The 15157-nt window shown below is 42.0% G+C and overlaps 1 protein-coding gene across 4 annotated transcripts in view; it reads left to right on the plus strand.

Annotated features, from left to right (window-relative positions):
- The first annotated feature begins 749 nt into the window (after positions 1–749).
- Positions 750–15157, plus strand: part of MON2 (MON2 homolog, regulator of endosome-to-Golgi trafficking) — a 64327-nt gene continuing 49919 nt past the window's right edge. The window contains exons 1-2 of one of the 4 annotated variants that reach the window (XM_082239428.1): positions 750–826; positions 9699–9762. Coding sequence is in view for 3 of the 4 variants with exons in the window: in XM_082239426.1 (XP_082095552.1) it covers positions 3868–3978; positions 9699–9762 (175 nt within the window). In the remaining variant the exon portion in view is untranslated. Of the gene's footprint in view, positions 827–3638; positions 3979–9698; positions 9763–15157 lie in introns of those variants that run through there. The other 3 variants (XM_082239426.1, XM_082239425.1, XM_082239427.1) reach the window with 3 other exon arrangements.

The raw sequence follows: 15157 nt of genomic DNA on the forward strand, positions 1-15157 counted from the left end.
CCCCGTTGCAGGGATTCGAACTGCCGACCTTCTGATTGGCAAGTCCTAGGCTCTGTGGTTTAACCCACAGCACCACCTGCGTCCCTTAAAGTGTTTTAGGACTAGCTTAATTTTTGAATTTTCTGGAGCAGTTTTCTGTGTATGCCATGTACCCTTGCAGTGCACTATTTTCCCATTCCTATTCTCAGTCCATGGCATACTGTAATCTGGATGATACTGGTTGATCATTTGGTGGGCTAATGTGTAGATACAGTGGTGGATTTTACTTGAGACTGAACCTTTTTGATCCCTTAGGATCTCAAACAATGCTAATTTTAATACAGTGAATACCTGGTGGTGTTTCAAATATTTTTGTACTACACTTTATCAAATTATCTCAGGACACTTTACAATAGCTGAAAGCAGTGGTTTTCAACCAGTGTGCTTTGGCACCCTGGGGTGCCTTGAATGATGTTCAGGGGTGCCGTGGGCAACACTGGCCTCTGTCCCTCTTTCCTTCCCTCCCTCCTCCTCTGATGCCCTCTTGCCTCTCTTCCTCCCCAAGGCTTGTACAGCTGTTTTTTGCATCAGCCCTGGCTACAAGCTCCCCAGGCGAATGGTGCCTCGGGGGCTGGCCAGGGGGTGCTGGTTGCTAGGAGCTGAGGTGGCCTCAGAATAAGCAAGCAAGCTGGTGAGGGAGCCCAGCCCGCCGGCCCTTGCTGTTGGGAAATGAACAGACAAGCAGGAGGGTGGGCAGGCAGGTGCTGTTCTGGTCTTTCATGTGCTTGCTGTGTGCAATGCCTGCCTGGGAGCTGAGTGCCTGCTGCCGCCACTGCTGCCTCCCAAGGTAAGATGCCGGCCTCATGTTCACCTTTGGCCAGTCTCCATTGCGCCACTAAGGCTGAAGGTCTCCTCTTCCCAGGCCCCTGTGGGGCAGTGTGAGGAGACACCTCACTTGAGCAGGAGGTGGGACAGCTCAGAGACCAGAGGCAGCAGCAGCAGCTGCCTGTAGGACACCCAAGGAGAGAAGGCTAAGGGCACACCCCACAAGGGTGTTTGGAAAAATGTGAGAAGCAGCCAGCTCTGCAGGCAAGAGGTGACATAACTTGTTTCTGAGTCCCACAGGGGTACGCAGAAAGAAGGTGGTTGGTCAAGGGAGCCATGGACTCAATAACGGTTGAAAACCTCTGGCTTCAAGTAATTATATAGTTGTTTTAACATTGCACCTTCTTATAACTTAAGCTGTTCACTACCAACAAAGAGTCTGCTAACTCATTTAAGTTAATCCAGTCTCTTTTATTTGATGTGCATTAGTTTGTATTTTCAGAAGTATGCATTCTTAATCCAAGAAAAAGCCAGAAGCCAGTATTCTAGCTATATTCTGTATTTCCTTATTACTGAAGTACTTGAGTGTATTCTTACCTCAGCATACATTTAGGATTGGATTGCAAGGTACAATTAAGGCAATGTGGCAGGATATTGCAATTAAAATATTTTAGAGGCTACGTATTTTGGGCATGTGAGTAGCCATGCTAAAGGCAAATGCTCTAATCAATCATGTGCATAAATGTAATCTTAATCATGTACATGTCTTACAGTAGTGTCACAATGACATGGTGGCTCTTAATTTTTTTTCCCTTAAGTCATCACCATGCCAGTATTATTGAGCTATTAGTTTAACAAGAGCCATATTTGAATAGAACAAGAACTGAAGAGTCAGTAGCACTTCCTCCACTTATAGCTATGACTTGATGCTCTAGCCTAGTGCTGAAAGGAGGAGAGGTTTTGGCAGAGTCCACAATCCTCTGGCCCAGCTCCTGGTTTGTCAGCTCTGTTCATACTGGTGAGGAGGCAGATAAAGAAAATCATTTACTCCCCTCCACACCCCCTGGCGTTTTCCACACCTTAACACAGCAGTATATTTTCTCTTGACGCTAATGTACACTTGTCAGGAAAATGTAGGAAAACCTAGCTCTCTGCTGACTACTTCTCTACCGCACATTTTCAAATATGTGCTCATGACAATTAGACTATGTTTAGAGCACACCTTAAACTGTGCAGCTAAACACGTAATGTGGGATGCATCACTCTTGTCACAAGCTGAAAGTAAATGAGGGTGCATGATAAAAAGGAGCCTTAGGAACGATTGCAGGCTAGCCTGAGGCTCTGTGAGGCAAATTGCTCGCCTAGGTCTGCTGCCGATTGCTCATGAAGAGATCATAGGCTCTTTCTAGATTACGCAACTTTGGCAATGTTATAATCTGTTCCACTAAGTACACATTGTAGAACTGTAGTATCTTGGCATAAGGAATGTGTATCTTAAAATGAGGGACAGCTGCCAACTTCCCCTTTAAAGAAGCAAGAACTGGAAGCATGGATATTAATATCAGTAAATGCACCTCATACTTAAGCAAAACAAACAAACAAAACACCCAGGAATAGTATTTATAATGCTTTTATCTCACTTCATAACCCTGGGGTGCTCTCCAAGCAGCTTACAAAAAACAATTCTCACAATAAAAATGTTCCTTAAGAAATGCCACTACGGGGTTACGCAGGTGGCTTTTCCTGCATTCAAGCTTGGCCTTCATTGGTGTTCTCCGATGTAAGGGAAGAGGACTGAGCAACTGGATCTCATTCAACCCATGATGGACGCAAGCTTCTCCTGCTGGCACCTGCCAATTGCCAGGCAACAGTTGTTCCTGCAAAGGTCCTCTGGGCCAAAGCAACAGGGCTGATCAGCTGTAACCCACTCAATCCATAATGGAAGCAAGTTTTCCCTTACTGGCATCTGGAGCTATTATCAGTAACAGAAGGGTGTTACGAACCGTAAAAAAAAAAGACAATTAACACTGTTTTTAAAGTACGGGGCGGGATACAACACAAATCTTAAACAGATACCTTTTTGGGGTTTTTTAAGGTAAAATGCAATGCAACGTGCTACACAATTTCCATTGTTTGATTAAGGAGCATTTGCCAGCTACGGGTGATGTCGATGGTTCAAAATGCTTATTAAGATTGCGAACCTGTATCGATTCCCCCTTGCGCAAGACCTACCGAACTCCCTAGGTTTTACGGCGGGGTAAGGATGTATATGGCATTGAGCTGACAGTAAACAACATGGATAATCCCATATCTCTTTGATATGGCAAATCTGAGAGGCAGTGGCAGGGACCTTTTTTAAAAAAGCCGAGTCGGGGCTGCTGATAAAAAAAATAATAATAATTTATTACTTATATGCCGCCCATCTGACTGGGCTGACCCAGCCACTCCGGGCGGATCCCAACCAAAAAAATAGTAAGAAAACAAGACAACATCCCACACTAAAAACTTCCCTGAACAGGGCTGGTGACGCAAGGAAATAAGTGCCGGCGATTTCAAGAAAGAGGAGCTGGACTCCCCTCCATGCCACCTTGCATGGGGGAAGAAGCAAGAACTGCACATGCTCTGAGGAACCGACGGCCTCTTCTGCTCCAGGACTGCGTACAAACCAAGGCCGGACAGGGTCGCGCCCGTCTTTGCGCCCCTGACAGACCCGCCTCAGCCCCGCCGTCCTCGGGCCGCGCCGCCCTGCGGGCCCTCCTCCCCTTCTTCGCACCGCCCCTTCTTCGCGAGGCCTGTGTCGTACGGAAGCGGGGCTGACGTGCGGCGGCAGCGGCGGCGCCCGGCATTGTGGGAGCGGGAGCGGACGTGGACGCGGCGGGGCCGGCCTTGGAGGCTGAGGCGGCTGCTGCTGGTGGTGGTGGTGCTGCTGCTGCTTTTGCCCGTGGCTCCGCCCGGGACTTGTCGGCCTCCGGGCGCCGCCACATTCAGACGGCGACGCTGGCTCGGCCGGGCCTGTCCCTTGCCGGCTTCGCGTCGCTGCCTTCCCCACACGGCGGAGGAGCCATGGCCGGGACGAGCAGCCCCGAGGCCGTGAAGAAGCTGCTGGAAAACATGCAGGGCGACCTGCGGGCCCTGAGCCTGGAGTGCCGGAAGAAATTTCCTCCCGTCAAGGAGGTGAGGAGGGGTTTTTTTGGGGGGGGGGGAGAAACTGGACTGTCTCGGGTGGGGGGGGCGTGTCAGTGTGTGTGTGTATTTCTTGTGTCGTGTTGGCCTTTCCCCGGCCTGCTTTAGGATGAGGTACGTGGGGTCTCGCTGAGGCCTTTCCTCCCACCCACCCCCGTTGAGAACTGAAATCCCGGAGTGGAACCGAGTCGGGTGGCTGCGTCTACATTGCAAACGTCTGCACCGCTTGGCCACCACGGTCCGCTTGCAGCACTTTCTTGTAACAAGCAGTTCCCGGTTGCACCTCCCTCTTCCCAGACTTCAGTCTCTCTAGTGGGCGAACTTTTTAAGTGTACATTTCTTAGGCTTAGCAATGGTGCCTTTTTTTTTTTTTTTTTTTTTTTTTTTTGCTGGGGGAGGCAATCGATACCGCTCCAAAGATAGGCAAAAGCCTCCTTATCATCTGTTAGGATAACTTGGAGGCCCTTGCTTGGAGACAGGCGGCTTTGAATATAGTAGGTTTCAAGGCGGTAGCAACTGTTTGGGTAATCAACAAGGATTGCATTACCCAAACGAGTTTGCAAGCTGTTCCTGTTTTGCCACCGATAGGTAAGCAGGTTTCCGTTGCATATTAAATTTGAAAGTGGCACTTGGAACAGCTCCCATGTGCGTGTCATATTGCTGTCTTGTCCCACTTGCGAGAGGTTGTTGTTGATGGTTTGCATATATGAGTCTTCAAACTTTGGTAAGGACTTCAGAATTTTAAGAACTTGAGCTCTGAGAAGCATGCCCTGTTTAATATCGTAAAACTAAGTAAATCAAGCAAAGTTTGTTTTTTGCAGAGTGAAATGATCAATGCCGAAGGTGAGAATCATAACTAATAATAATATAATATGAGTTAGGGTTGGGTGGCACTGTTTTGCAGTGGTTCTGGTCCTACTTGGATGGTTGTTTCCAGAGTGTGGTGCTTGAGCACTGCTATCATTGTCCATCCAGGTGATATTACCATCAGAGTATTATCAGACCACCTTCTAGCCAGTCATAAGCATGGAGGGCTGGTAAGGAGCATGGCTTGGGGAAGGACCATACAGAGATGTCTAGAGGGCTGCAGTTGCCCCCCCCCCCAAGCCTGAGGTTCCCATCTCTGTGTAATGATATTTGCCCCTGTAAAAATTCAGGAGCTCTTGATTGTTGAAATCAATAAGCTAAGACTGTAGTGATGTTTTTAATGAATTGAAAGAGAATTGCATGTTGCTAGCATTGCGTTCCATAAGGCGGCTATGGGGAAAGTAAACAAAAATTTGATATAAAACAACCTCTTAATGTGCTAACCTGAGGTTCTAATGTTTTGTTGTACTTTGTTATAGATTTGTTGTACTGTGCCTAGATTAAAATGTGGAGCAAAGGGTCTTCTGTTGTATAGTGTGAACCTCACCTCATTGATACCAAAAGTGTTCTAGGCTGTACTTAAAATCCATAGCTTCAACCTATAGGACACAAACGAAGATGCCAATTAAAGTATATTCCCATGAAAGGGCTTTTTGACAGGGTGGGGGTAATAGTATTGTATACCTGAAGGAGCATCTCCACCCGCATTGTTCTGCCCGGACACTGAAGCCTACCTCCAAGGGCTTTCTGGTGGTTCCCTCACTGCAAGAAGTGAGGTTACAGGGAACCAGGCAGAGGCCCTTCTCGGCAGCGGCGCCCTCCCTGTGGAATGCCCTCCCATCAGATGTGAAATAGATAAAGAACTACACAACATTTAGAAGACATCTGAAGGCAGCCCTGTATCAGGAAGTTTTTAATGTTTAGCGTTTTATTATGTTTTGATGTGTGTTGGAAGCCACCCAGAGCTTCCAGATGGGTGGGGATGATGGTGGTGGTAACAACAACAACAATAACAAGATGAAGATGATCTTGAGGGGGGCTATTAGAGCTTCAGTCAAAGCCTTCCATGCAAAAAAATCCAAAACATTTGGGTGTAACTCACCATGCATCAGGTTTGTAGATTTGCCAAGTTGGTGGCAAAGTTAGTAGTAGGTAGCATCATAGATAGCACTGAAGGATGTGAGTAGGAGAGAAATGATTGCTTGATTTGATGGAAGATTTGACTTTCCTTAAGGCAGATTTGAGTAGTAAGTCTTCAAAGTTTTAAGAACAAAATTTGAGAATCACAGTTTCTACAGAATTTTCCTTTAGTTTCCATAAAATGTTACAACTCTACAGTATGCAAGATGCAATATTTTAGAATATCAGGGCTAACAGAAAGTGGACTGTTTGGTAAATACACTATTTTAAAATGCTACAGTTAGACCCGCCTATTATTATTTCCTTTTTTGTAGGATATATTCACAATTTAAAGAATTTGAGAGGACAAACATTTGGGGGAGGCAGGATATAAAGTAACCTTTGTTCTTTGTTAGCCTGCGCTACATGTCTGGTTTCTAAACTAGCATTGAACTGCATGGTACTCATTGCACAAGGAACATTAACCATTTTTTTAAACCCAGTAGTGAATCTTGTACATGAAAACAAAGCAGAATTTTTTTTTGTTTTGGTATTTTCACTATCATTCCAACAGCACATAATTTGGCAGGTGTATAGCTATAATGCTTCATTTTATGTAGCTAGTAATGCCTTATATCCACTAACAGTGCAGTCCATTGCACATCTGCTCTCGCTGAACGCATTGGGACTTATTACCAGATGATCCAGGTTAACCCTCCAGAGCAGATTTTGGGGGCTCAGATTTAATGTTTAATGGTCTTGGCTACAAATTGTAATAACACAACATTAATAAAATTATAGGGATAAATGGAAAACCTGTTTGTGTTGAATTTCAGTTTATACACGTTTAACTTCCATTGTCAATCTATGTTCAAGCATGATAATAAAAACTTTACGATTAGAAGGGATATATTTAAAAGTACAATCATATGCTCAGCGTGATCTTGCAGACAGACAGTGAAGCCAGGGCCCGTGGTTAATGGAGTCTTTGTGCCATGTACCACTAATACATGTGCTGGACAAAGCCAGGCTATATCTGTATGCTGAGTAATACTATGGTGGTTACTCTTTTGCATATACAGTGGTACCTCGGGTTACATATGCTTTAGGTTACATACGCTTCAGGTTACAGACTCCGCTAACCTAGAAATAGCGCTTCAGGTTAAGAACTTTGCTTCAGGATGAGAACAGAAATCGTGCTCCAGCGGCACAGTGGCAGCAGGGGGCCCCTTTAGCTAAAGTGGTGCTTCAGGTTAAGAACAGTTTCAGGCTAAGAACGGACCTCCAGAACGAATTAAGTACTTAACCCGAGGTACCACTGTACAGTGGTACTTCAAGTTACACACGCCTCAGGTTACAAACTCCACCAACCTGGAAGAATTACCTCAAGTTGAGAACTTTGACCCAGGATGAGAACAGAAATTGTGTGCCAGCAGCGCAGCGGCAACAAGAGGCCCCATTAGCGAAAGCACACCTCTAGTTAAGAACAGTTTCAGGTTAAGAACGGACCTCCAAAACAATTAAAGTTCATAACCGGAGGTAAAACCTACTTTGTGTGGCTTATTCCTTTGCCCCTGTAACTGTCCAAGAAATAGGCACAAGGTTCTACTATCGTCCTTGGGCTCTATACCAAAGATATTTGGGAACATTTTTCCTGTGAGAAACTAGCAAAGAAAGTGTCACTCTTTTAAAAGTGGTTTTAGGCCATTTATTTCATTGTCCTCAGCAAGGTAGCTTTAGCAATTACTTGATACAGCTGACTGTTAGTCCTCCACAACTCTGCCCCTGCTTTCATTTAGAGTCCGTCAGCATAAGCTGACAGTTTTGAGTAGCGCTGCCTTTCTAGCTGAGTCAGCAGTTTCAAGATTCTGAACTAGGATTGCAGTTTTACAGAAGGTTCGGGTTACCAAAGTTATCTGCTATCTAGGAGCACAGGCATTGGTGTGGTAAAATATTTAACAAGCTAATAGGAATACTTAAAAGGACTGAATTTTTCAGCTGTACACTAGTCCTTAAAATGTACTAACTTCACTTATTGAAAGAGCTGCATTGTAAAATAATAATAATAATAATAATAATAATAATAATAATAATAATAATAATAATAATAATAATAAATTATTATTTATACCCGGCCCATCTGGCTGGGTTTCCCCAGCCACTCTGGGCGGCTTCCAACAAAATATTAAAATACAATAGTCTGTCAAACATTAAAAGCATCCCTAAAACGTATGTAAATATATATGTCAGTAATTCAAAGCTATTCAAAGTTGTAATATTTTATTCTCTCACATTTCCCCTCCTGGTCCCTTTAATATTCATGTTTGTTTGTTTCCCCCCCTCTTCTGATTGTTACTTTTTATGGAGCTGTTTTAAACATCTAGCAAATGATGTTACAAAAATAATTAAATGAAACTAATTATTTCATTTCACACAGTTCACACAGCACTTTGGCATTCAAATAAGGCAATATGCTTGATCATGTGCTGGTTTGCAAGGCATTAGGGTTTTTTAAACTGGATTCTTTAACATAGTCATTTACAGAAGCCCTTGAAACAGAAAGAAATATGAACAAGTTGTTTATTATATTAGACATGTTCGCTTCTATAAGTTTCCCCCAAGGTTGTATATGAAACAATATTTGATATAAGAATATGTGGTTTAAAATTGGACTACATAGAATGTCATGAAAACTTGCTATTTAATGTTAAATACACAAAATACTCTGGTATCTTTTTTCTCTTTGGTAAAACAGAGTGATTAAGCACTTTATTAATTTGCTAATAATGAAGTTCTATACACACTTAACTGGTCACAACTTCTATTAAACTCAGTGGGACTTACTTTTGATTGGAATTGAGCTATAAAATCTTGCAACCCTGGTTTCATTTAACTTTTTTTTTGTAGCAGAACTTCGTTAGGGAATACATAAAGTAGAACATTGTGGCATTCTAGTTAACTTTTCAGCTGAGTCAAGAATGTTTTAACATCTTTTTAGTTACAGTACCCTTGTTGGATTTTCTGCTGATTTAGCCAAGAGAGTTGTGTATTAGGTTTAGTTGGCATCTAATCTGTGTATAAGGAAATATAGACTGTGCTGATTGATGCATGCACGCTATCTGTGTAGACACAAGATTCGTATTCATGTCTACCTCTCTGAATGCCTTGGATATTGTGTGTGAAACATGAATGAGATCAGAAAAAATAGTTTGGGCTGCCATGGGACGTTCTCAGACAGAAATTGTGTATTTATTATGTTTATCCTTTAAGCAACTTCCATGCCAACACCTCAGAACTGTGGTTTTTTAACTAGGTGTTTATTGAGCGCAGTTGGGTATATCATAGGGGACCTTAAAAAGTGAGAAAATTTGCAAATAATAAAAAGATAACGATGTGAAGGTCTTAAGGTGGAGATGGGAGATGTAATGAGACTCAGTTGTTAATACATCACATTCTGGGGCATTGAAATATGCTTTCATGGGAAGCAATTTATGCCGCAAGATTTTGCAGGCATAACAACTTTAATTTCACTTCTGTTAAATGAAGAATTGCTTTCATATAGTACAGTCTTTAGAAGTGGCTTCTAGATTATAAGCCCGAGGTCAGCGATGACTTACTACTGATTTTAGTAAGCTGCTGTGGGAGCCATTTCAGCTGAAGAATAGGATAAAATGCTTCTAAGAAAAAAACTAATAAATTAATAATCTCTTGTCTTTTCTTTACAGGCTGCTGAGTCAGGAATAATAAAAGTAAAAACGATAGCTGCACGAAACACTGATGTCTTGTCAGGTAAATATTTGCAAACACCAAAAATCCTAATCAGAAAATTTATTTTAAGTCTCCTTAAATCAAAGCTTTGTGTGTGATTTGGTGTTGAATATCTTTAGTGCTTTTAGAACATGAAGATAATAATAGTCTATGGGTTTTCAATAAAAGTTATGACAGTGTGCTAGTCCAATTTTTCATCAAAGCAGGTGAAATATATACAGTTATCAAAATAGTCTTTGGTTTCTGAAGCTCCTGTTTGAATCCTCACTGATTTCCAGGTACTGAAGTTCAGGGAAAGTTTACACAGCAAGCACCTGTTTACGTTCTTTAGGATTACACCTCATTATCCCCACCCCTCGTGTGACTGGGAGCAGCAAACTATGATTCCTAGCTTAGCATTTGATTTGAACTGGGAATAGAGGGTTGTGTCGCTCCACAGTGTGAAGCCAGTGGCATGCCATGCAAATGCATCCATTCCCTCTTGTAAGAAAGCATTAATTACCTTCCTAGCTCAACCAGCTGACACATCCCTGCCCAATTTTGTAAATGAAAAGGGGCAAGGATCCAACATTTGTTGCACAAACCTTACCAAATGCTCTGTCCACGCCCTCAGGCTGCAACAACTGAAACCTGTCCAACAACATCCAACAAATAAGTGCTCCAGAATTGCCTGCTCTAAAACCTGGAGTCCAAGTTGCAGTGGATGCAAGTGATTTTATCCTCATAATGCTTTGCAAACAGTCACAGGCTCTACCATATGCCTAGGCCCACAGGTAATAGGCCTTAGCCACCCAGAACAACTGCACTGGATGACAAAACTGGGGCACAGAGGAGGCAAAGAAGTAAGCTTACTTTGCCACCTTCACAGCTACTGAATAGAGTCTGACCTGAGCACATTTGCTGTGATTTCCCCCCATCTGCTCACTCGCTTAATAGTTCTCACTCTAGAGCATAACACAGAGCTCTGCTTACTTTACCCGTTGGGAAAGGGTGTTCAGACTCCCATGTCACCTCTGTGTTTGGCAGAAGAGCCAGCCTTGCCAATTGGAAAGCTCCCTGGAGCCCTCCGGAAAACCATTTGCATTCATTAGTCTCCAGGAATTGGCCATTTTAAACTCCTGCAGTTTTAGAATTCTGTAATTCTGAAACTCAACAGGAACACCCCACCCTCCAGTTTATCTTCTCCCTTCTCAGCCCAGGATGACAAATAAAGAGTGTGCCCTGCTACAAATGTTGAGCTACATTGGGGCAGCCTCATGGGTGTCATGGTGACCCTGAGTATGCTATTTGCCAGAATATGTAGAAACACACTCCTGGAGGTATGGTTGTATGATCTGGAGTGACACCAATCTTAATACAGAGTGCACACCCTGCTTCTTTATGTCTTTTAGCTATTATTAGTGTACGTTAACACAGTGTACAGTGTCTTGTGCCAAAACAAAGCACAGGACTGGATGCAATTCAATACCATCCTGTAGAGGACACTCTTCTGGGGTTGAGGGTATATCATTTGTGGTGGCCCATAGATTATTTTGGGTTTCATACCCCCTGTTCCTTATTGTGTTCTATGTATTTTTACTGCTATTTGCATTATACAAACAACAATAATGTATTATGTTACTATATTAGCTGTTACTGAAGTACTCCAAAACTTATAGTTTGACAAACATTTTATAGATGTAGGTGCCCTGTTTCATGAGAGAGATGCTGCAGGAAAATGGCTTCTGCAGACTAAGCCAATATGCACATGTCTGCTCTTTTTCCTCCCAATTCCAAACTGTCTTATTGGTCATCCAAGTGAAAATTGATGTCTCCTTCCAGTTGAACAGCAGAACAAAGAAGCAAAATTGCTGGTGATATGGAGAAGAGGATGTGTTGCTGCATGGGTGTGTTTGGAGAAGTAAAAGTGATAGAGAGGACCTCTCCAAAACATTCCTCCCACAACTCATTCTGTGAAATTTAATGGACAGTAAATGAAATATTGCTAGTTTCAGCCTTCTTTCTTTAGTTATATTAATTACTGAATGAATCTATGTTTTTAATGTAGAATTTTAGGGTAACCAAATACAATTTAATATATTGCTTGTAACTATTGAGAGAGTAAAATATCCCCAAATCTCACAGATTTTGAAACTGCTTCTTATGATGTTTTGCAAACTGGAAGTGAAGACAACTGGAAAGAGTGTCTGTAGGAGTCAGAGATAATTTTGTATTGATGGCAATAGTGGCAGTGATTTGAAAGCATGCAAAATTCAAATAAATTGTGTACTTCCCTTCCTAAAGCTAAGTAGCTCTGACGATCTTCCAACTAGTACTTCAATTTGAGCTTATCTGGATACCCCATGCCCACTTCTTAAACAAGGGCTAGGAAATGTCTGGCCTGTTGGTCAAACTTGGCGTTCCATGAAATTTGGCCCACAATACTTTTTTCACCACCTGTCCCCACATCTGATGCTTTACGTGGGGCAGGTGACATCATGTATGGGGCAGGTAGAGATGTGGTTGCCAATGCACAAATAGGAGGCTTGTGCATCACTTTCACAATCACTTTCAAGTACACCTCTCTATTCTGTCATCCTGGAAAGTCTGCTGCTGATTCGAAGCCTGTGCAGCGATCTTGGTAATGCCTGCAGAAATCCCCTTGTGCTGGGGTTCCCAAGTGCCTGTCAGCCACCCACCCCAGTCAACAACAGGCAGAATTAGACAGTCCATAATGCAAAAATTTAAAGAATTGCCTTAGGAGATTAAAAAAAACCTGTAAAAAGAGTTTACCATATATGAGCCCCATTTGCCCAGTGCAACAAGAAATTGCCAGAACAGGAAAGTTTTCACCAACTTTCCTCTCCCACCTCCCAATAATTTGTCCATTTAAAAAATTTAACTGTTCTTGTGTGTACCTTGCTCCAATATTGTGGTAGTAGTATATGAACTTTGAATTATTTAGATTTTATGGAGGAAAATGTATGATGTCACCAAGGACACCTATACCCACTTTCCTGGAAGTGAACCCTATTAAACTCAATCTTTCATTTGAGATTTACCTGTTACCATCTTCATTCCAGCTACCCAATCTGATTAGTTTTATATTCACTCATATTACTGTTATGAACCAATAGACTTTGAAAAATGCTTTATTTTTCTATTTCATTTCCTCCTGTTCACTGGTCCACAACCGGTATCTTAAATAACTAATTAAGATTAGAAAAACATTTCTCTTGTTGGTTATTATTCTTTTAAATGTGATGTTGCACTAGCAAGTCTTACGTGTTAGTGTCACCAGAGAAAATATTTATCGTTGCTTCTGTGTACTTGAGAGTACATGAGTACAGAAGGGCAGGGGCAGGTGGTCTGTTACAGCAAAAATGATGCCACAATTAGTTTTTATTGTTTAGATTAGCTGATTTTGAATAATTACTCTAGTATTACTTAAAGAATATACTTTAGAATAGTTCTTGCCCTATTTTTTCACTTTAACACTTCTATTTAATTTATTTTTCTTTTGTTTTCATTGCTATCATGAATGCTGACATAAGTGGGAAAGCTATGACAGGTAATGTCAGCTATAACCCAAACAAACTTGCACTAAGAGACAAAAGAATCTCATCATATCTGTTTAAAGAACTAGATAGCATACAGTGATTTAGTGTATGGAAGACAGTTGCAGCCTCACAAATATCATTATGGGCAAGACTTACAACTAGTAACAAAACTCGGGATTAGTCTTAAAAGACATAAGCAACCTAGAAAACAGCAACAGTGGAATTCCACCCACACCCAGTGTAAATTTATATGACATAATAGAACCTCTGAAACCACTTTGTACTGAGTCAGTCCATTGCCTACCACACTGACATCTCTTTGGGGTTTCAGACTAGGGGACATTTCCAGCCCTACCTGGAAATGCCAGGGATTGTTCAGAAACCTTCTGCATTGCAGAGCAGATGCTCTACCACTGAACTATGGCCCTTTGCCCTAATTAGGGAGAATAATTAGCTAATTAGACTTCAAAGATTATATGCCTAGAACACTAATACACTAGCACTTGGAAATACTTACTAGTACTTTTTATCTATATCCTAGTACTTTAATTTACATTGTACAATTCCTCTTTAAACTCAACATTATTTACAAGGTCTTAATGCTTTTACATTTAATGGCTGCTTTGATAAACCTGTGAATAATCTTCTAAGACACAATACATCTGTGCATTAATATAGATGCCTTCACTACTTACATTTTCCTAGAAAACCAAATCGAGATTTCTCTTTTAAAAAACAAACAAGCCATACACAGTTTGAGGCTTTTCACTCTCTCTAGGCTTTTCCAGTTTCAAGTAATTGCGTTCTGATATGATTTGAAATGGTATTTTGTATCGTAGAATTGTAGAGTTGGAAGGGACCACGAAGGTCATCAGTACAGTATCTCTGTTACTATTTCTAATTAATCTGCTGTAGGGTCACTGATAATACAGAACTGGGTTGAGGGGTTATATAACTGATGCCCCTTTGGATAGTTTCTGTAGCTCAGTATGCTGGATATTCCTAATATAATTCTCAGTGTTATGGGTTATAATCTGTTAGTGTTCTTTGCACTGTTGCACCAGCAGATGCATCTGCTCATGGAAGGGGAGGCACTGATTTTCCTGATGGACCTAACACCCTCCCCCAAACTGTTCTGGAGGATTGAGGGACCCTCAGAACAGATTTGGGAGAGGAACTAGGCAAAAGCCACTTCCCCTTCTCCCCCATGAGCAGATGTTTCCTGCTGGATCAAACTTCCTTGTGCTTGTGCAAGAAATAGACTGTCACCCTATAGTACCTAATAAGATTCTAGAAAAGAGATGCATTTCATACAACATACCGTATTTTTTGCTCTATAAGACGCACTTTTCTCTCCTAAAAAGTAAGGGGGAATGTGTGTGCGTCTTATGGAGCGAATGCAGGCTGCGCAGCTATCCCAGAAGCCAGAACAGCAAGAGGGATTGCTGCTTTCACTGCACAGCGATCCCTCTTGCTGTTCTGGCTTCTGGGATTTTTTTTCTTGTTTTCCTCCACCAAAAACTAGGTGCGTCTTATGGTCTGGTGCGTCTTATGGTCTGGTGCGTCTTATAGAGCGAAAAATACGGTAATTTATGGATCCCATTCTTTACCAGCTCAGAACTTTGGTAAACTTCTGTCAGTATACTTAAGTGAATTTTGAGTGCTGAATCCTGCTTATTTGCGTAAGAAGTGCTTGTTTTAATTAGTTTCTTCAGCTAGTCTCTCTCTCCCCACCCCATCCCCAGTTAAGTATAAGACAAAATACTGGATAATGCTAGTTGTAAGACAAAAATCCAGTTTAAAATTTCCATGTTTGGAATCAGAAGTGTATATACTTCCGCAGTAGCTGTAGTTTTGAGAGTTGTGTATTGTACTCA

The sequence above is a fragment of the Podarcis vaucheri genome (assembly GCF_965113315.1).
Source record: "Podarcis vaucheri genome assembly, chromosome: 10".
Classification (NCBI taxonomy): Eukaryota; Metazoa; Chordata; class Lepidosauria; order Squamata; family Lacertidae; genus Podarcis; species Podarcis vaucheri.